Source organism: Quercus robur, chromosome 1 (assembly GCF_932294415.1).
Source record: "Quercus robur chromosome 1, dhQueRobu3.1, whole genome shotgun sequence".
Lineage (NCBI taxonomy): Eukaryota > Viridiplantae > Streptophyta > Magnoliopsida > Fagales > Fagaceae > Quercus > Quercus robur.
Genome location: NC_065534.1, coordinates 10,069,288 through 10,091,395, shown reverse-complemented (window position 1 = coordinate 10,091,395; position 22,108 = coordinate 10,069,288). Strand labels below are relative to the sequence as shown.

The 22,108-nt window shown below is 35.7% G+C and overlaps 1 protein-coding gene and 1 long non-coding RNA gene across 2 annotated transcripts; both read left to right on the top strand.

Annotated features, from left to right (window-relative positions):
- The first annotated feature begins 2,226 nt into the window (after positions 1–2,226).
- Positions 2,227–10,023, top strand: LOC126719875 (uncharacterized). Its single transcript, XM_050422384.1, has 8 exons — positions 2,227–2,736; positions 3,598–3,707; positions 4,383–4,439; positions 4,532–4,831; positions 5,332–5,579; positions 6,173–6,479; positions 6,567–6,840; positions 9,594–10,023. The coding sequence occupies exons 1-8, from the start codon at positions 2,254–2,256 to the stop codon at positions 9,846–9,848; spliced, it is 2,034 nt and encodes a 677-aa protein (XP_050278341.1). The 5' UTR covers positions 2,227–2,253; the 3' UTR covers positions 9,849–10,023.
- Positions 10,024–15,216: 5,193 nt separating this feature from the next.
- LOC126719869 (uncharacterized) lies at positions 15,217–16,908 on the top strand. The gene is made up of 2 exons (XR_007653200.1): positions 15,217–16,088; positions 16,187–16,908. It is a non-coding gene; the product is annotated as an uncharacterized LOC126719869 (long non-coding RNA).
- The last annotated feature ends 5,200 nt before the right edge of the window (positions 16,909–22,108 follow it).

Here is a 22,108-nt window from a genome sequence, read left to right as displayed (position 1 = left end):
CTTCCATTAGATTATTAGATCATATCATATAAAATAAAACCATGTAATTGATCATTCTAAAATTTTCCTCATTCATCAAAGTGAACATACAATCAACTAAAAACTTACCATATGCAAGCAAGTCAACTAATGGTAGTCTTCCTACACTCTTCTAAATCTCCTCACACGTCCCAAAAATTGTCGTCCACCCTAAAAGTGGATGAGGACAATAGACAAAGAACTCATAAGTTGGAAAGAACATGATTTGCAGGCATGAGAGCAAGATCCTCACCCTGTTCATCCATAATGGCCAAACATGTGCATGAATCCCGAAATTCTTGCCCATGATTGAAGCCATTACATCCTCCACGCCCTCCTTATGTAAAATGGAGCAAATTGTAGAGTTGATGACCATATCAGACAGCTATATAAACACTAGGCCACAGGTATGAGAGGAAAACTCCAAAACACTTTGTTAAACATTTGATATTCTGGATTGTGAGTCTGACTTAAGTAGTGGAGTAATTTTATTCGGCACCACCCTTGATGAGGACATAAATAAATATGATCGTCCATTGCATTGATGAATGAAGAAGCATTTAATGACATATGGCCTGACTTTCACAGGTCGTAATGTAAGACGAGCCAACTATACATAGGCGTAACGGATGGACCAACGGACAAATATCATTAAGATTGTCATTTATTGCCAACAGAACTAAAAACAATAAAAACGCATTAATCCCCGAAAATGGAGGATGAAGCCTATAAAAGGAAGATAGAGAGAAAGAAAAAGGTACACACAATTTTTAGCTTTACAACTACCAAGTGAATACTCTTCGATTTGAGTAATTGAATAACTCTCTAGTTTGATGTAATTTAATCATCAGAGGGTTTTTGGCCGACATCACACCAGTGTCCCACTTTGTTTTAAGTTCTTTCTTGGAGGTTGCTTTCCGTATCGACGAAAGCATGACTGTCGAATTTTCAGCTTCATCATTACTAGTGCTACTTCAATTGAGTATTCCCTATTCACTGTGTATTGCAGACCTTCCATTGCTTTGCTTGGACAAGTGGCTCATGAAGATCTTGTGCATCATCAACATCAATCATGCACTATTTGGCCAAGTCAAGGTGAAGCATCCTAATCAAAGATGATAAGGCATGGATCAAACAACTTAGAGCCAAGTATGTTATAAAGATTTTAAGAACATTCCATCTAAAGCTAATGGCTCTTGGGTTTTAAAGTCCATTTTAAACGGTAGGAAATTAATCACTAATGGCTCTTGCTGGAAAGTTGAGTCAGGGTATTAGGCGAATATATTGCAGTCCCTTTGAATCCCTTCAACATTTTAAGCAATATAATATATTAATATGCATATGTTGAGAATGTGAATCTAGGAGGTATATTAGGTGTCAGAGCTAATCATGCAAAATTTTAGGAGATTAGACAGAGAGAATATTATTATTATTTTTTTTTAACTTTTTTAAAAAAGACTTTAGTAGCTGAAATTATTGAAATCAAATAGGACTTCAATCTTTCATGATGAGACAAGCCATTGATAAATTTCTTTTTGGTCTGTCCAATTAGAAGCTGAAGTTACATTGTTGGCACTAAATTTGGCAAGCAGAGCTGGCGTAAGGGTTGTGACTCTATTACAAGTGACTCTTGGTTATGAATTGATGCTTTGAAGGCTCCAAAGGAAAGGATCCCTTGGAGAATGGTTAACTTTGTTTTTAAACCTCTTCAATCTGTTTGTCCTTTTGATTATGGCTTGCCCATGAAGTAGCAGGGTGGTCTTTGAGGAATTCTATATATGGTTTCTCTGGTTTGTGGCTTTTGGTCATCTTAGTTTTGTTGAAGTTATATTTTCTCAAAGGTTCGAGCTTAGTTTGTATTTAGTTGATAATAGGAACCAAATAAACGGTAAGTTTGAAAATAATATAGATCAAATTAATTACAAGTTAAAAATATAAAAATTAAAATTATATAAATTTCAGTCTGAACAGGACTCGATGTACATCACATAACTTGTGCTAATTATAGAATCCACATAGTTGGGTCTTTGTCTAATTTCTAGGTTTGTGGTTGTGATTTAGTCTTGTAATGTACATTCGTGTGTACACTGTACAGGCCGTTACAAACTTCAATAGTCACGTATGATTTTTCCACCCGTTCAGAGTCAGACCAAGTACACACTACACACACTCAACATAACAACAACTATGATATAGTTTTTAGTCAACATTTCAAAATAAAAAGAAAAAAAAAAAATGCTGCTTTCACATATCTCGCAGCTTAAGCCATTTTCACTGTCTTCACTCTCTCCTCCTTTTCCTATTTCTTCTATACCCTTCTTCTCTTCTTCATCTCTATCCTTCACCGCCTTTCGCGTCCCTTCTTCTTCTTCAAAACCCCTTTTCCGTTTTTACCCTTTTCATTCCCTAAAATCTCGACCTTGCCATCCTCCTCCTCCACAAACTTCCGCCTTTTCCTTTGCATGCCACGTCAGTACTAGGGGTTTTCCGATGGACTCGCCGCCGTCACCGGACCTCGCCGAGTCCGCCGTCGACTCCGTGGCTCGTGATTTGAAGAATCAGAGCCTTGATGATGATAAGGTAGAAGAAGAGGGACCTACTTTGTTGAACAGCAACGATAAGAAGAAGAAGAAGAAGAGTCTGGAAGATCTGTGTTGGGACCATTCCTTCGTCACTGCATTGCCTGGTGATCGCAGAACCGATACTATTCCCCGAGAGGTCAACTCTAGCTCTATTTATTTTTTACAAGTATCTTGCGTTAGGCTTTGTTCGGTTGCTGAGAAAAGAAAAGAAAAAGAGAAGAAAATCATGAAAGTTTTTCGTATTATGCTTTTTTTAAAACTGGATTTTCTTATGCTTTATGCAGCTAGCTCATGTAGAATAATAATTAGTATATATGTAATTTGAAATGAAATGATTTCTAGTAAATTATAATAATAAAAATAAAAGAAAGAAAGAAGGAATGATTGAGTAATTGAAAATCATGGAATTTTTATATTATGCTTGTAAGGCAAAATTTATGTTTATATTTTCCTTTATATGTATTTTTGTTGTTGTTGCTGCTAAGAGACTTGTAGCTCAACTGGTTGGCACCTCCTGATGTTACCAATGAAGATATCTAGGGTTCAAATCCAGCTAACCCTAGCTATCTAATTATCAAAAATTAAAGAAAGACTGGATTTTGTCTTGTTTTTTCCTTTTATACAAACACTGAATGAAGAGCAGTGATTTAGGGTTTGTAAATTTCTAAATTGAAGTGAAATGAGGTGGTTTATAGTGATTTTTGGATTAAGAAAAGATTTGAGTATTTAGAATCTGAATTTGTGCTATAGTGATTTAGTATTTTTGTATTATAGTGCTATCGAATAAAGAACAATATGTTAAGATTTTGAACTAAGAAATGACCTAATTGCTAGTGTTTTATTTTATTTTTAAATTTAGGAATGAATGAGGGAAGAGCAGGTAATAGGAGTTTGTAATCTTGGGCCAGAGATTGGTGCTATGTTTTGTGCATATTGATCTGATGGCTGTGATTCAATGAACTTGTTGATTCAATGGTTGTGTGCTTTTGTTTTTTAGGTTTTGCACGCTTGTTATACGAAAGTGTTGCCATCGGCTGAAGTGGAGAACCCTCAGCTTGTTGCATGGTCAGAATCGGTTGCAGAGTTGCTTGAGTTGGATCCTCAAGAGTGAGTTTTCTTGTTTCTTTTGTGCCCTGGCATGTCGGAGCGTTTGTTGATGTGTTCTTGAGACTATTTATAATTGAATCTAAGAATGTATTTGGAAGAAATTTTTTAGGAAGACTGGCTTATATGGCCATTTCAAAGTTAATGAGTTATGTTTATTTTTAAAATGACCATTTCATGCATATAGAGAATGGTACTTTGGGTAAAGTTATCGGTTATCACCATTAAGTGTACTTTAAAGTCATATGGTAAACACGGTGTTGTTAGTTCTACTTTGTGATGCGATACAGATTATCCTAGGTTTTGATTATTGCCTGTGGATGCCTTTGTGGGTAGCTATTAGAATGTCTGATGCATCCATGTGGGCTTTAGCAGCTTGCCATATGAGCTTTAATTTGCTACAATCCATCCTTTATTAAGTCAATGAGTTCTAGCTCAAATGGAATTCCTTCGTTCCATGGTAATGGGATGAAGGGTGGGGTTGTGGGTTCAAGTCTTATGGGGTGTGTGTGTAACTTACCAACTAAAGAAAAAAAAAAAATCCTTGATCATTTATCAATTTCATGTGTTCTTTTCACCATTTTCATGGATTATGCCGAGGTCTACGTCTTTGCTGTCTGCAGTAGCTATATCATAATCCATTTGGACTAACAATGGAATCTTGTTCTGGAATTTCAGATTTGAAAGGCCAGATTTCCCTCTTTTATTTTCTGGGGCAGAACCTTTGGCAGGAGCGTAAGTGTTTTCACTTAAGTTTTTGTTACAAGAATCATAATCTAGCTCTTGATAACTTTTCATCCAACCCTGATTGATCTTCATCTGTACAGCTTGCCCTATGCTCAGTGCTATGGCGGGCATCAGTTTGGGATGTGGGCTGGACAGTTGGGTGATGGTCGGGCAATAACTCTTGGAGAGATAATTAATTCTAAGTCTGAAAGGTGGGAACTGCAGCTTAAAGGTGCTGGGAAGACTCCTTACAGCCGGTTTGCAGATGGCCTTGCTGTGCTCCGTAGTAGCATCCGAGAGTTCCTTTGCAGTGAAGCAATGCATAGTCTGGGAATTCCAACAACTCGTGCACTTTGTCTTGTCACAACAGGAAAAAATGTGTCTCGAGACATGTTTTATGAGTAAGTTCATAGAATTTTATTTATGATGAATACCTTCATCTGGCTCATGTATACCTTCATCTGTTTCACACCTTGTTCCCGTATTCCTGTTTCTTGTATTTTAATGCATGATTCTCTTTAGGGATAGACTGGGACATAGAATTCTTTTGCCATGTGAGATCTTAAGGATTCAGAATTTAAACGAGTAACTTATTTACTGAAACAAATGAGTAAGTTCAAGTTTTTGAGTAGAATAAAAATTCTGCTCTCTTTTTTTTTTTTCCCTTTGTTCCTTTTATTTTCTTTGGATTTTCAGAATTTCAGTACTTTTAGTTTGGACCTGCACTACATTTAACTAGTTCTAGTTAATCCTCTGGGATAGGCAAATTCTAGGGTTTATTATAAAATTTACCTGGATTACGATTTAAAGCGGTAGCACTTAGTCTTGTATTAGTTACTCTTGGTTATACTACATAGACATGGTTAATCACGTGGATACTAATTTACGTTTTCATTTGAAGTGGCAATCCAAAGGACGAGCCTGGTGCAATTGTTTGTAGAGTTTCCCAATCCTTCCTGCGGTTTGGATCATACCAAATACATGCCTTTAGAGGGAAAGAGGACTTTGGAATTGTTCGTGCTTTGGCAGACTATGCCATCAGGCACCACTTTCCTCATATAGAGAACATGAGTAGAAGTGAGAGTTTATCTTTTGACACAGGCAATGAAGATCATTCGGTTGTGGATCTAACTTCAAACAAATATGCAGGTACTGAATTTTCATTTTGAGAATAATGTTATTGTTGCAAGTGGCATAGATGATAAATTTAGCGCACATGAGAACTGCAGGGTTTGCAAATCATAATTTTCTGATTTATTGAACTCCTGTGGCCTTATCTGACAGCTATAAAAGCATGAGTTGACTTGACCATGTGCTACGACATTGATGTTGTTTTGTTTTTGATTTGGATACTTGTTTGGGACACTTGGTTGATGGTGTTGGAGAATGCTACAGGGTACTCAGCTGGGACCAGCTTAGTTGGCCCTACGAATAGCATTGCGGTATTGTAGCTTTATAAATTGTGCTTGGAAAATTCACCATTGCATTTGCACATATAGCACCAATTTGTAATCCTTATCTTTCTCTTCCTTAAGTTGTCAATTGTCAAAATTTTACCCAAAGCTGCAATCCATACAAAGAAGGCAACTCTCAGAGGGGCCTTTGATCTATTCTGACTTTTCTTTTCCTTGTGTAGTTGATGGTATGTACATTCACAGTTGAAGGAAGAAAAATTAAATTATCATGGACAATGATTCTAACTATTTGTTTCCCTTTTTGTGTCCAATGGTGGTTTTAATCAGCTTGGATAGTGGAAATTGCTGAGCGTACTGCTTCCTTGGTTGCACGCTGGCAGGGTGTTGGGTTTACTCACGGTGTGCTGAATACCGACAATATGAGCATTTTGGGTCTCACCATTGATTATGGTCCTTTTGGATTTCTGGATGCTTTTGATCCAAGTTACACACCCAATACAACTGATCTTCCTGGGAGAAGATACTGTTTTGCAAATCAGCCTGATATTGGCTTATGGAATATTGCTCAGTTCACGTCAACTCTATCTTCGGCTGAGTTGATAAATGAGAAAGAGGCAAACTATGCCATGGAAAGGTAGTTTTTATCCCTTAAACTTCTTCTAAAAGAAATTAAAATGTATATGGTGGTTTATGGAAGATTTTGTGTATTGACTTGTTACAGATATGGAACCAAATTTATGGATGAGTATCAAGCTATAATGACCAAGAAACTCGGGCTTCCAAAGTATAATAAACAGTTGATCAGTAAACTTCTAAATAATTTGGCTGTTGACAAAGTAGATTACACAAATTTCTTTCGGTTGCTTTCAAATATCAAAGCAGATCCCAGCATTCCCGAAGAGGAGTTGTTGGTCCCACTGAAGGCTGTTTTGTTAGATATTGGCAAGGAGCGCAAGGAAGCATGGATCACCTGGGTTAAAGTCTACATAGAGGAGGTATGATGATTTTTTTGACACATCAAACCCCACCTTCTCAAAAAAGATGATTTTTTTTTGGGTGGTCTGAATATCCATTTTCCATAAAATTGCATTCATTTCCTTAGTTCTGTGTGGTACACGCATACACATGTGCCCTGTTCTTGGGCTCTTTTTTTCATTTCTGCGACTGTATATGTCATTTTCTTTTGTGATTTAGCATGATGACACAGCAGTCAGTTGGAGATCTCAAAATATGTATGCCTCCCAATGTTACCTCTAGAATTCTAATTGCAATTAAAATTTCAGCACTAGATCAGCTTAACAGGTTGTTGTTGAGGAGGGCAGACCATTGTGGAGCTTAGGTTCTCCTCATAAAGTTTTTTTGACCTAAGGCTTAAGGGCCGTTATCTAGTCCTTGTCCTGCCAAGAGAGCTTGAATGAAGCAGCTGGTATTCTCATTATCAAACATGCACACTTATGCCTGACAAGCTGCACCATACAATACCCCCTATTAACCTATGAAGCACGGGTGCGTTTTGGGACTCGGGTGCGGGTGCGGGACTCGGTAATTTTTGAAAAAGTAGGGTGCGGGTGCGGGTGCGGGTGCGGCGGGACTCGGCGATTAAAAAATTATTAAAAATATTTTTATTTATATTTTCTATATATTTTTACTATTAAAATATTCTTAAAAAACACATTAATATACTTGATTCACAAAACAAAGAAAGAATAAGGCAAGAAACACATCTGAGGCCAGAATTTCGGCCTCTCCGGCGATTTTCACGGCCGATTCTGGCCTGTTTCGGCCGTATCCGTCGCCGGCCGATATGGCCGATACGGACCGATTCGGCCGCGTCGGTGCCGATTTTGCCCGCGTCGGCCCGAGTCGGATCCGCCACGTGGCGCGACGCGGCACGACGCGGGACGGACGCGCGGTCTGCGGCGTCCCTCCCGCGTCGCCGCGTCCCGCCGCGTCGGACGCGGGTGCGCCGGCCTGGGAGCCGCGTCCGTGCATCCTTGCTATTAACGTAGTTTCCTGGACTGCCTGGTCTGAACCACCAAAATAGGTGTTTGACTTCCTAAAGTATAAATAATTTCTAAGAGATAGTGGTTAAGTTCCTCTACATTGAGAACTTTCACACAATTAGGTTGTTCTTCCGATGAAGTTTGACTCAAATGGAACTTCACTCTCTCATATGAATAGGTGGAGGATTAGGTCATGAGTTTAAAACTCACCATGTGTATGAGTAATTTATCATTAAAAAGTTTTGGATGAATTGATTCAAGGGATACCAAATGGGAAAAGATTTTTAGCAAATGAGACCTAAATGGTCATGTTGAAAAAGATAGTGGGGGTTTTAAAAAGTTCATGGAGGCCAGGGGAAGTAAGGATCGAATCAGGAGATGCTATTTTAGACTTTGTAACAATGTGTAATTTGATATTAACAAACACTTGGTTTAAGAAGATGGAGGACAAACTTTTCAAAAAGAAACATTAGTCAAATAGATTTTACTTGAAAAGTCGATAGTCGATGTAAAGATTGTAAGGTGATACTATGAGTGAGTATAACCACTCAACAGAGGCTGGTACTACTAGATAGTAGTATTAGAAGATGAAAAATTAGAGATATTAGATAGACAAACCCAAGAATTAGGTGATGGGGTTTGAAGGGAGAGAAACAAAACGTGTTTAAAGATTAAATGAATAAAGAAGGCAAGTGGCATCTTGATGAAGATGTTGATTGGATGTGGAATGAAATGGCAGTATTAAAAGATTGGCTAAAGACGTGCTTGGATAATCTAAGAGATGCGAGTGGCCAACTAAGGGGACTTGGCAGTGGAATAAAGGAAGTTCAAGCAACAATTAGATTAAAGAGAGAGCTATAGAAGCCTAACTAGATGTAGAGACAACGCTGCATATGAAAATTATAAAGTGGCGAAGAGGCAAGTAAAGAAGTTTGTCGAATAAGCAATGTAGGGCTTATGGTAAAATATATAGCAAGTTGGGGACAAATGATGCAGAAGAGAATATTTACAAATTTGCTAAGACAATGGAAATGAAAAGAAGAGACCTGAATGGTGTTAACTGCATTAAAGATGATCAAAGAGTACTAACAAAAGAAGGGGAGATTAAAGAGAGGTTTAACGAGAAGCCCTCTTCGAGTCTTGAATCTCTCTCTCTCTCTCTCATGCATGCATGCCATGTCTTTTCCATTTTTTTTTTTTTTTTTTTTTTTTTTTTACAATTTCTCATTTCTTTTGACATTTCTTGTGGACATTATCACGACCTGCTCGTGATGTCATTCATCACTTATAAGTATGTGCCCCATTGAAAACACAATGTAAGACGATAATTAGCAGTGCTTGAAGTATTTGGTTTGAAATGTTTGGTTAACTCCAGTGGACCAGTATCAATGATTTACCAAGATGAACAAAAGCATGATCTTTGTAACTGTAGGGTTAGCCATGAAGGTGAAAGAACATGCTACTATCATAACCATTCCAATTTCAATCATTACCTCCATATTCTTGGAAAACACAATTAGAATTATAATTTACATAAAAAGGGTGTAGGTTTTAGGAAACTAGCTTGCCATGCACTACCCATTACCTCAGTCACGTTAATAATTTTGTAATCAATCCTAGCAATTTAAATCTTTATCTCGTATTCCTATATAGTAGTCCTGTCAAAACAGCATGGACAGGGAAGTGTAATATATAGAGCTATATATACTAGTTATTTTTTTCACTGAACTCTTCTATTTTCGCAGCTGGCTGCTAGTGGAATCTCAGATGAGGAACGAAAGGTCTCAATGGATGCAGTGAACCCTAAATATGTACTCAGGAACTACCTATGTCAGAGTGCCATCGACGTAGCTGAATCTGGTGATTTTGGAGAAGTCCGAAGGCTGCTTAAATTGATGGAACGACCATATGACGAGCAACCGGGAATGGAAAAATATGCTCGCTTGCCCCCTGCTTGGGCCTATAGGCCTGGTGTTTGCATGCTTTCTTGTTCGTCATGAGTCAGGCTGTTTGATCATAATATTATACAGATATCAGAGAGAGGAGTGCAACCAGTATTTTTTCTACTTTCCTTGTCTTTTTGGCTATCAATAACTTGTTGTATGTAAATATATTTATATAGTCAAATTCAGTTTTTGTTTTCCACAATAAAGCGAGGAAGTGGCATACCTGATACCCTTGTTTTTTCATATATTTTTTTTTTAATGCAGTTTTATTAATTTTATTGGGGTAATTATACTAAACTCACCTGTGATTTGACCCGAAATCACTTTGCCTACTTGTGGTTTAAAAAGTGTCACTTTACCCACTTGAGGTATGTTCTGTTTGTTTTCCGTAACCCACCTTTGTTAAAATCAGGAGTAAATAGATATTTTTGCTTAAATTTTATGTCTCTCTTTTTTCAAAACAAAAAATAGCACAAAAATGCAAGAGAAACAAGATCAAAAAGTGGTGTTGGTCTCTCTCTCAATTCACATAAAACTTGAATGTGAAGAACATGCCCAAAAAAATAAAACCCAGATCATCCTACCCAAATAACCGAACAATACAAGATTGCCCTTCAATCAACCAAACAATACACTATGACCTGACTCAATCAAATATGTTATATATACATGATTTTCTCATCTCATTTGTGGGTTTAGTGCAACTTAGATCGCTGAAGGAGATCTTGTACAGAAAATGATGTTGATGAAATTCATAAATCAAATGGAAAGCTGTGCTGAGCTCTACTGAACGAAGAAGTGCAGGAAGTGATAAATATGTGTAATCGTTTTGAGGACCATGCGTTGCATGAACTAACAATATACAAATACACAGTGCTCCATAAGGCCATTTACTCAAAACAAGCTAACCTGGTGCTAAAAATAGCTTTTGTTTCTGCAAGAAGAAGATGGAGGTTGTTCTTTGTGGGGACATGTCTGTGAAGGGAGAGGTGAAAACAAAGGGGGTCTTTAGAATATAGGGTCCAAAGATAAGAGTTTTGAATGCAGGGAGAGGTGAAATTAGGATTTTTGAATATAGGGTCCAAATATTAATTTTCACAAAACTCTCCCTTTTGATCTTGTTTCTCTTGCATTTCTGTGCTATTTTTTGTTTTGGGAAGAGAGAGACATAAAATTTGAGTAAAAATACCTATTTACCCCTAATTTTAATAGAGATGGGTTACGGAAAACAAACAGAACATATCTCAGGTAAGTAAATTGACACTTTTTAAATCACGGGTAAACAAAGTGATTTCGGGCCAAATCACAGGTGGGTTTAGTGTAATTACCCCAATTTTATATGACAGGAGACATTATTTGTTTTTTGGTATTAACGTTTTGATCAGCCCTTGATTGGCAGCATGGAAGAGTGCAAAAAATTTTAACCATATCAATTCCCAAGATTTTGGGATTAAGATTTGGTTGATGTAACCTGTAATGATATCTAATCTAGATTAAAATATGTGGGGAAAATGACTAAAATATGTGGGGGGAAAATGACTATTTAGCTATTGAACATTTTTTTTTTTTTTCCTAAACAGCCATTTTTGAAAATTTTAATTTATGACGTCAATTCTATAATGATTATTATTTATTACAAGTCTATGATAGCAATCGGTTTTAAGGTGTAGTCAAAGTTTGAGTCACAAATCTCTTATTTTAAAATAAAAAGTTTTACCAGTTGAGTTAATTACATAGTTATAACAAAAGCTAACTTGTACATTTGCATAGCTAAAGGACAATCCATTTAATAAACAAGAGTACCCCAAAAAAAAAAAAAGCATATTCGTCAATTATTTTTTTGAAAGATAGTCCATTTAACAAATAAGAGTACCAGTGGGTTCCAGTTAGCTCAACTGGTAAAGTCTCTGATGGTTGTATAAGAGATTTAGGATTCAATCCCTGCTTACACCAAAAACTGATTGGTGTCTTGGTCTGATGATAAAGAGTCATCATAAGAAGCGGACGTAATAGATTGAGGCTCTCTCTCAAAAAGGAAAAAAAAAAAAAAGAAGAAGAGCATATTCCTTAGTTTTTTTTTTTTTTTTTTGTGAAAGGTAGTTTCAACCTATGACGTTCTCTTATAATGATTGCTCTTTATCATTAGACCAAGACACTATTTGATTTTTGATATAGGCGGAGATCAAATTCCAAATTTCTTATTGGTTATTTTGGTACTAATATTTCACATGTTTTGAATTATACCCTGTAGTTAATATTAATATCTCTATGTCACCCCATTGTAACAAAAGTTAATTTTTATATTTAAATAGAAATAGTCGTAGATCCACATGATGCATTAAAATAAATAATTATTTTATAATTATAATATAATATATAATTTGTTCTCTAAAATTTGTTGAAGTTAATTTTTTCTTCCTAAAAATTAAACAATTGCTATTCGGTCCAATTAGGTCTACTTCAATTCACTTTGGTCCCATTTAGTCCAATTTGATCCACTCAGTCAATTTCAGTCCCTTCAGTCCATTTTGGATTAATTAGGCCTTAAATTGATTCTTTTTGTGAGTTGCTTTTTCAAGTTTAACTCAAAAAATTCATTTTTTTTCTTAATTTTTGGTTGAAAAGTATGAAATTTTATTATATTTGGCTAAACTTTAGTTTTGAGTTTAAAAAAAAAAAATAGACATTATAAATTAGAAATATGAGCCCTAAAAATGATAAATATTCAAAATTTCTATTCGGTCCACTTTGGTTATATTTGGTCCACTTTGGTCACATTGGTCCTATTCTATCCACCTCAGTTCTATTCGGTCCACATTGGTCCTATTCTGTCCATTCTGTCCACTTCAGTCCTATTCAGTCTAATATGGTCTAATTTAGTCCTATTCGGTTCAATTTGTTCTATTTAGTCCATTATGTTCACTTTGGTCCTAATCTGTCAATTCGTTCTTATTCGGTCCACTTCGGTCCCCTTCAATCTTATTCAGTCCACTATTCTATTCAGTCCATTTCGGTCCACCTTGTTCTCATTTGGTCATATTCTACCCATTCGGTCCATTTGTATCTACTTCAGTTCATTTTTTTGCACTTACATATAGGGAAAAGACATGCTTGGGTTGAGAATGACTATTCTAAATTCAAATTTATTAAAATATATATATATATATCTAAATTTCAAAATCGTGATATCTAAAATCATAAGTATGGTACTTATTAATGCTACACTTTTGTTGAGCCACATTAATGTAGTATTTCAATCCACTTTGGTCATGCTAAATTTAAGTGAAAGAATTTATAAACCTAACACTCCGTTTGGATTGAGGGGGAGGGAGGGGGAGTAGAGTAAAGTAGAGTAGAATGTGCCTAAAATTAGCCAACTCTACTCTATTCTCCTTCACTCCCCCTCCCTCCCCTCTAATTCAAATGGGCCCTAAGGTTATGAATATACAAATCTAAACTTTAGGGCAGTTACTCATTTGTTTTAATATCATTACTTTTAAATGAATTGCATGAGGTTGATTATACTTTCAAGCAAAATAAATAAATAAATATGTGTGTGTGATTTTTATTTAAATAAATTATTCATTCTCTTAAAAGAGATTATTATGATAATCAAAACTCATAAAAAACTTATGTTGAATATGTATAATTTATTATCTAAAATTTTATTGTAGATAATTTGTTCTCCCTAAAAATGAAACAATTTCAAAAAGTAATTTCCATCACTCTAAGTTTACAAATATATAATTTTATCATTTTTGATGTTTTTGATTGATATTATTCTTTTATGAAATGGTCTATGTAGGGACACAATTTTTAACGACCCAAGAATGACGTTGGGCTCGTATGTAAAAGGCCCGAACAATATAATTCATAGAGGGTGGGATAGAAAGGCTGGACCTTGGTCGTTGGACGGCGGTTTAGTCATGATTTTCATGGAAGCTCATACGAAGGTAGGTTTGACCTGTATAGCTAAGCCTTACATCGATTTAATTTGAAAGGTTTGACTCCTCGGACTTAGTCCGAGGAGCATCGCATTCTCACCGTTCTTCCCCCTTTTTTTGTAGGATCCTCCCCCCCTTTTTTGTCTCAGCTCTCTTTCCCTTTTATACTAGTATTTACTTCCTGTTCTTCATCTACGTGTCAGTTTTTCCTTTTTTGGGGTAAGTACTCGTCCTATGAATCCATACGTCAGAGTGGTTGGGGGTGGTTGGGGAAAGTTGAATAGCAGGGTCTGGAGTATGGGCTTGCCAGGTGCTGGGCTCCACATTACGGTGTGGGCAGCTTTCTCCCTTGTAATGCTCTTGTACTGAGTTTGTCCTTTACTTCAGGCGTTTTGTGAGGTGTTGAGCGTGAGATCGTCCTCGGCCACATCCTTGGGCCTTTAAGGGACTTTCATCATACGTCCTTGGTAGTAGGGCTCCTCGGCCTGGGTTTCGGGCCCTTAATACAAGGTGGGCTGGGACCGCAGATTTTGGGCCCCACAGTCTACATTCTTGTAACTATTTTTATTATGCATTATACTTTTCTAATTTCTTTTGGTACAATAAAATTTTTTAAGTTTCAAAGTTATTATTCAAATTCTCATTCTCTTTAGGAGATTATTATGATAACCAAAACTTATCATATAATTACAATTGATATTACTCAAATAATTAATAGTACTCTCAACTTAAACTTGTATTTTGCCATTCTTAAGTAGGTACACCAAATTGGACTGAAGTGAACTGAAATGGACCAAACGAACCGAATAGACTGAAGTGGACTGAATAAACCAAATTGGACTGAATAGACCTAAGTGAACTGAATAGACCAAATTAGATCAAATAGATCTAAGTGGACTCTATGGACTAAATTGGACCGAATAGATTGAAGTGGATTGAATGGACCAAACCCCCAAATTTCTTATTCATTATTTTGGTACTAATATTTGACATGTTCTGAATATTAATATCTCAATGTCACCCCATTGTAACAAAAGTTAATTTTTATGTTTAAATAGAATTTGATGACATGACAAATAGTTTGTTTGTAGCCAATAGAACATAGTGTGGCATGCAGGTATAGAAGGGGCTGATTGAGATTTGTATATGGACCTAAGGGGTGGTCCACAAATTGTACCACACTACCACCGCAGGTGATAGTAGGAATTTTGCAGATCAGTGGGCAGTAATTTATGTATTTTTATATCAATAACAATAAGTATATATGACCAATTATGTATTTTTATACCACAAAGTATGACCACGATCAGTAGTGGGCATGGCATGAATTTTAATGATTTTTGAAGTTGAAATTACCTAGATCTTTCGCCAACATCCCACGTGAATCAGTGATGATGCTAGTTTATGAAAATTCAGAAAGTAGAATATAACAGGCTGTGTGAACCCAAGGAAAAGATGCAAAATGTCCAATGGTTCCCCAATCTCCATTTATATTTGGAAGAACATAATAGTATCAATCATGGTTGCTTACTTGCTTATACAATGCCTTGTTTATTAGACAGACCATAAATGCCACCCTACTGTCCTAAAGCACTTGCTCCCATCCCAAGTGATGAAGACGCTCTTGCATTCCAGCTTAATTCGGTGGATGAATGAATACAACTTCTGTAACAGTCGTGTGAAACTAAAGATAGATTCTTTAACAATATAAGAAAAGTTGGGACAGTATGAATTTCAAGTTGATCGAGCTGTTAATTAACTAAGCTTTCATAGCATTACTTCAATTTGAAGCTTTCATTTCATACCATTCTTTAAGTTTAAGCTTTAAGCTTTCATTTCATAGCATATATACTTTACCCAATAACAACCCGTCTCTCTCAATAGCGTTCATCTACCATTCAGAAATAGATAATGTAATGTTTTGTCTTTTATGAAACTGTGAATATGTGAATTGATCTCATCCACTATAAATACCCTTCAATCCCTCATTTTCTTTTTATCTCAGAAAGTAGAGACTTGAAAGTTGGCCTCCTTGGATGTTGAATGACTTCTCTCATTTTTGGCAGAACGATATGAGAGAAATCATTCACATCCAAGGAGGTCAACTTGGGAACCAAATCGGTGCCAAGTTCTGAAAAAGGGTTTCCACCGAGCATACTCTCCACTTCAAGCTGAGAGTGTGGACGTGTACTGGATGAAGCAAACTGTGGAAGACTTGTGCCTCTGCCAATTTTGATGGAATTGAAGCCCGGGACTATGGATAGCGTCAAGTCTGGTCCATATGGCACGATCTTCGGCCAGACAGACAACTTGATCTTTGGAATATTGTGAATGCCTACAAGTACACAAGGTATACGTTATTTAATTTGAAATATGAAATATGGATATGATCAGTAAATTCCATCTATACGACCATGTTTAAGAGGAAGGTTTTTTTTTTTTTTGCAGTGGTATATACTGAGGAAGGGATGGATGAGATGGAGTTTTACTGAGGCAGAGAGCAACATGAATGATCTGGTTGCAGAGTATCAGCAGTATGAAGATGCAACTTCTGTCTATTGCTAGAAAACACGGGCACGGACACGGGTATTACATAGCAACATCAGCAGTTTTTGAAAACTGGCCTAAGATCAAGTTGTCTGTCTGGCCTGAAGATAGTGCCATATGGACCAGACTTGACACTATCCATGGTCCCTGGCTAAGTCCATCAAAATTGGCACGAGACACAAGTCTTCCACAATTTGCTACACCTAGCACACGTCCACACCGCTTGAAGTGGAGAGTATGCTCGGTGGAAACCAGTTCCCAGAATTTGGCACCGATTTGGTTCCCATGTTGACCCCCTTGGATGTTGAATGATTTCTCTCATTTTTGGCAGAACAGGTACGACACTTTGAATGAAGTGTTAGCGCATCCTAAGTTTGCTGGTAAGGAGGGAAAAAATGAAGATGAGAAGGAAGAGTAGTAATGAAGTTTTAACGCCTGATCAAATGGGTTATTGAGGAACTTGCTATATCACATATTAGCAAAGTCTTTGACGAAGGACAAATAATTATATATTATGTTCTGCTGTACGCACGCATAATTATTTCTGATAATTTTTGTATGAACGCTATGTTTCTGTGGGTTGTTCTGCTGTTTGAATGAATCTGATCCTTTGTTGTTGTTGTTGTTGTTGTTGTTGTTGTTTTTTTTTTTTTTTTTTTTTTGAGAGGAAAACTCAAATTTCATTAACTGAAACTTAAATTGAAATACAACAGAGGATAGAAGGAACATAAAAGACATAACAGATTATTAACATTTAGCCCTATCAATAAGGGGGAGACGTTGCAGCATTGGTGGGTCTATTCCTTCCCAGGTCTGAGTAGCCCCATCAGCTTTTGCTATCTGTGCTAATTCATGTGCAACCCTGTTGTATTCCCTTTTCAGATGCTTCATTTTCCAGCTTCCAAAAGCCCTTAGCAAGCCTGTGATTCCTTGAATAATTGATCCCAGTTCTCCAATGTTTGAGCTTGTATTGACAGCGTGAACTACTGAGAGAGTCCGACTTGATGATAACTTGATTAAGTTCTCTTTCACGGGCTAGGAGGACACCTTCTTCGACTGCAATAGCTTCAGTAGTTTCTGCCTCATACATTCCATTCATCACCTTGCTCCTCGCTGCCACTACCATGCCTCTGCAGTCACGGATTACCACACCTACACTGGCCAGACTTCTACTCCCATCGGTTGCTTCATCAACATTTATCTTGTAAAAACCTGGAGGTGGTGCTTAAACTCCTTTGTAGTCATTTTGGATCACTTGATTTCTGTTATACCAGATGGACCAAGCCGTGGCAAAGAGTGTTCAAGATCATGATGGGTGCCTGCATCCAAAATCTGCAATGCAACATCCACAAAGTTTTTTTTTCTCTGCCAATAGGGCTTATCGGGCAAGCATGCCAATTCCACCAAACATCCCAAAGTCTATCACAGTATAGAAGGGCATGACTAGTGCTTTCTAATGCTTTCTCACATAATGGGCATTTCGCTTCAGTGTTTATCCCTCTCTTGTTCAGATTCAATCTCGTCGGCAGAATCTGATCCTTTGTTGACCAAACATTAAAAAAAAAAAACTTTAATAATAAGTTTTAGTAGTACATGATTTGCTTTCATTAATAACCTTTGGAATTTAACCGGGCTTAAACTCATTTACTCTCCCAATATCAGGGTTAAATGAAACTGTTTTCAGATTTTAAGGTTTAAGAAAAAGAAGGGAGAGAAGGTGCAAAGAAGTGTTAAACAAAAAGGAAAAAAGAAAAAATGGCAGGCCAGATCATGGTCAAAACCTACTTTAGAACACTGATTGCGTGCTTTGCTTTTTCTGTAACTTTCTTTTTCAATTAATGAAGTATTATTTATTTATAAAAAAAGATCACAAACCAACGACTAGGGAACTAGGGAAGTTTTAAATAGTTTGGTTGGTGAAATAGAAAATATCACATTTGTTGATACGAATAGCCTAGGTGATAACAAATTCACTCGGTTATTTTGGGTGAATAGCCTAGGTGATAACATAGTCCCCCGATTATTTTATGAAAAGAAAAATAAAATGGTTCTTAAACAAGTTGAATATAATTAGTTAATTACACGGTTTATGAAAACATAAAGATCCACAATTTTATATTAAAAAGAAAAAGAAAAAGAAAAATGTAATGAACTTTTGTCAATAGAAGAATAACTATGGCCTAAAACATTAGTTGGCCCCTCCAAAATATATTGGGTGGCCCCCCAAAATAATCTTTTGACAATTATGGACTTAAATTGTAACATTAGTTTTTTTTTTTTTAGGGGGAAATTGTAACATAAGTTAACTTGTACATTTGCGTCGCTAAAAGACCATCCATAACGAAAAAAAAAAAAAAAAAAATCGTTATTTTTTTTTGGAAAGATATTTTTAACTTATGATTATCTCTTGATAATTGTTTTTTATCATTAAATCAAGACACTAATTAGTTGTTGGTGAAGGCGGAAATTGTAATATAAGTTAACTTGTACATTTGCGTCGCTAAAAGACCGTCCATAACGAAAAAAAAAAAAATCGTTATTTTTTTTTGGAAAGATATTTTTTAACTTATGAATATCTCTTGATAATTGTTTTTTATCATTAAATCAAGACACTAATTAGTTGTTGGTGTAGGCGGAAATTGTAACATAAGTTAACTTGTACATTTGCGTCGCTAAAAGACCATCCATAACGAAAAAAAAAAAAAAAAAAATCATTATTTTTTTTTTTGGAAAGATATTTTTAACTTATGACTATCTCTTGATAATTGTTTTTTATCATTAAATCAAGACACTAATTAGTTGTTGGTGTAGACGGGAATCAAGCTTTAAATCTCTTATATTTTAATTTGGTACTAATAACATGTTTTGAATTATATCCCATAGTTAATATTAATATCTCAATGTCGTCCCATTATAACAAAAGTTAACTTTTATATTTAAATAGAATTTGATGACATGACAATAGTTTGTTTGTAGCCCTATAGAACATGGCATGCAGGTATAGAAGGGGCTGATTGTGATTGAGATTTGGATATGGACCTAAGGGCTGGTCCACAAATTGTACAACCTCAGGTGATAGTAGGAATTTTGCAGATCAATGGGCAGTAATTTATGTATTTTTATATAAGTATGAGCATGATGAGTAATTCGTGAATTTAAACGAGGAAATGAAGATGAACAAGGGTTGTTGAAGTTGAAATTAGCTAGATAGATATTTCACCCACATCCCATGACTTCAAAACAAAGTAAGGAATCTCCATTTCTCCTACAGAAGCCAAATTAAAGTTAAATTAGTAGGCCACCATATCCCACAACATGGGCTAAAGGCCACTACTTTTTTCTTTTCTTTGGTAATCAAATCAGTAATCACTAAAGGCCATTACACAGTAATCAGTAATCATACATTCAAACAATCATATTCATACCCAACAATGTTCTCATACACTGTCCGAAAAGAGGCCTACTGTGAACACGTACAAGTACAAGGTATGAGTTTTTTGATTTTTAGATGTGAACTTTGTAAATTAAGAATGTTCTCTCATTTAATTATCTGTAATATTTTATAATTTTGAAATATTTAGACTAATGATTATAGTTGTTAAAACTATATTAGCTTTTTATTATTGATTGGTTTCATTAAATTTTTGTGTTTGTTTATGTGAACTCATTAAATTTTAGCTACAGGTAAACTCTTTTTTTGAATCATGATGCTGAGAGAGAAGAGGGATATAAAGCTTATGTTTTTGGAAGTTTGGGGTGACCACTCTTCCTTTAGCAGCATTTCTTTTACTCTCACCTTTGAACCAGCAGGATCCGCCTCTCCATTTAAGATTTTCTTATTGTAATATTTTCTGGTCTTGATTTGAACTCTATGTTTTGATTGGCTTACTCAGTTACTTGTTATTTGAGCTATGATTTGTAATTATTTTTTTCTTAACTCTGATCTGCAGAAACTTGCTATGAATCTCATCTCACCATGAAAAAGTGAAGACAAGGAAACGGAATGCTTGCTATGAATCTCATTCCATTTCCTTGTCTTCATTTTTTCATAGTGAGATAAGATTCAGAGCAAGTTTCCGCAAATCGGAGTTGAGCTAGCTTGAGAACCTAAGGCAGCTTGTTGTAGGGAATTAACCCGAATTCCCAACCTGTGAGAAACAAAAAATAGAGAAAACACACTCCAAAGAAAAACAATAACATGTACAAGACAATATTTACGTGGTTCGGTAGTTTACCAATGTCTATGGAGTTGCAGGGATTACACTATTATCAGGGAAAAATACAAAAGTGCGGCTACAGTTTTTCCTCTCTCTCAAAAAACACGGCGACAACACAACAAAACCCTAATCACAAAATTGCGTTTTCTACACAAAACGGGCCAAAAATATTTTCTCGATCCACTCTATGGATTAAGCCTAAAAAAATATCTCATTAAGAACCATGCAACATTATTCGAGTCAGGTCATCAAACCGGATCAAACAAAATTAGACTCCACAAAGCCCAACACTTGTAACTCTAGACATGGTTGTAGATATAATATGATTCGAATCACCAACTGTTAGGACAAAAATAAAAGGGAATTGGTCATAGTAGAGAAATTTCATTGAAAAGTAACTTATTCTAAGAGTTCAAAAGCAAAATCAGTTTGGTATTTAATTAAAAAATATATATGTTAAATCTTAAAAGTTGGTTTTCCCTCGAAGATCATGCAAAACTGATTAAGCAGGGGAAGTATTAAAATAACGAAGACAATGATAATCATTAACTTTGAAATGGAAGGAGAAGGTGACAGTCAAGATTAGATATGGCTCTCACTTTTCCCATTTCATTTCAAAGCAAAATGAGCATCAATCACTTACATCACTAGACACCAATAACTAATCCTAAAAATACTCCAACCACTAAAGCTTTCACTTCCTTTGTCTGAAAATCTCTCTCTCTCTCTCTCTCTCTCTCCCGGCTGTTATTTCCTAAAAGAATTTGGTATTGATTGGTAAGTTAATTTAATCCTATGTTTTTTATTATTCTGGGATTCTGTGTGATAATGCTTTTCAGTTTCAAGCACAAATTAATGGGTTTCTATATTGTTTGGAGCAATCTGTGATATGGGTTTTTCTCAGTTATGTTAAATCTGTGAACAATGTGGAGAATTTACATGTTATTTATTTGCTTTAATTTAATTATAGACATTTGCTCTCTTTTTTTCACCATAATGTTGATTTTTTTTTCATGGGTTATGCCTTTTGGTGTTATAAAGGATTGTTTGGGTAAAGGGCTGAAAGATTCGTTCACCTACTCTAATTTGCTCCACGTTTAGTGTTTGTAAGATGGGTTTGTTCTTTTGTTGGTTTTATTCTATTTAAGCCTTGTTGGATCACTTTATTAATTTTTGTTTTGATAATGTTACATGCTATATCATGCATGTGATGTGTATGCCTCAGCACTAAATTGAAGTTGCTTGTGCTTGGGTGTTATTTGATTATTGACTAGTACCTATGACATGCTATATATTATTTGATTATTGACCGGTAACTATGATGTTCTATATATTGTATTGATAAATTTTGCTTATTGATAAATTATGATCGTTTATATGGTCCTAAAATTATAATGAACCCTGCCTGGACTGTTCGTTTAACTAGTACTTGCTGCTATAATTCCATGTTTTATAAAAAAAATTGGTGTGCTGAGCTAGTGTAGATTAATTTTGAAAGGCAAAGATGGTAGAATGAAAGCCAACATCTACAGCTTATTTTCATGTAAATGCATTACTTTAGAGATAGAATGGTAATTGTCCCTTTGGGACCCTAAATCTGTTATGG

Coding starts and splice junctions, on each gene's coding strand:
- LOC126719875 (XM_050422384.1), top strand. CDS start 2,254: ATGCTGCTTTCACATATCTCGCAGCTTAAGCCATTTTCACTGTCTTCA. Junction 3,708..4,382: donor CTTGAGTTGGATCCTCAAGA/GTGAGTTTTCTT, acceptor CTGGAATTTCAG/ATTTGAAAGGCCAGATTTCC. Junction 6,841..9,593: donor TTAAAGTCTACATAGAGGAG/GTATGATGATTT, acceptor CTATTTTCGCAG/CTGGCTGCTAGTGGAATCTC.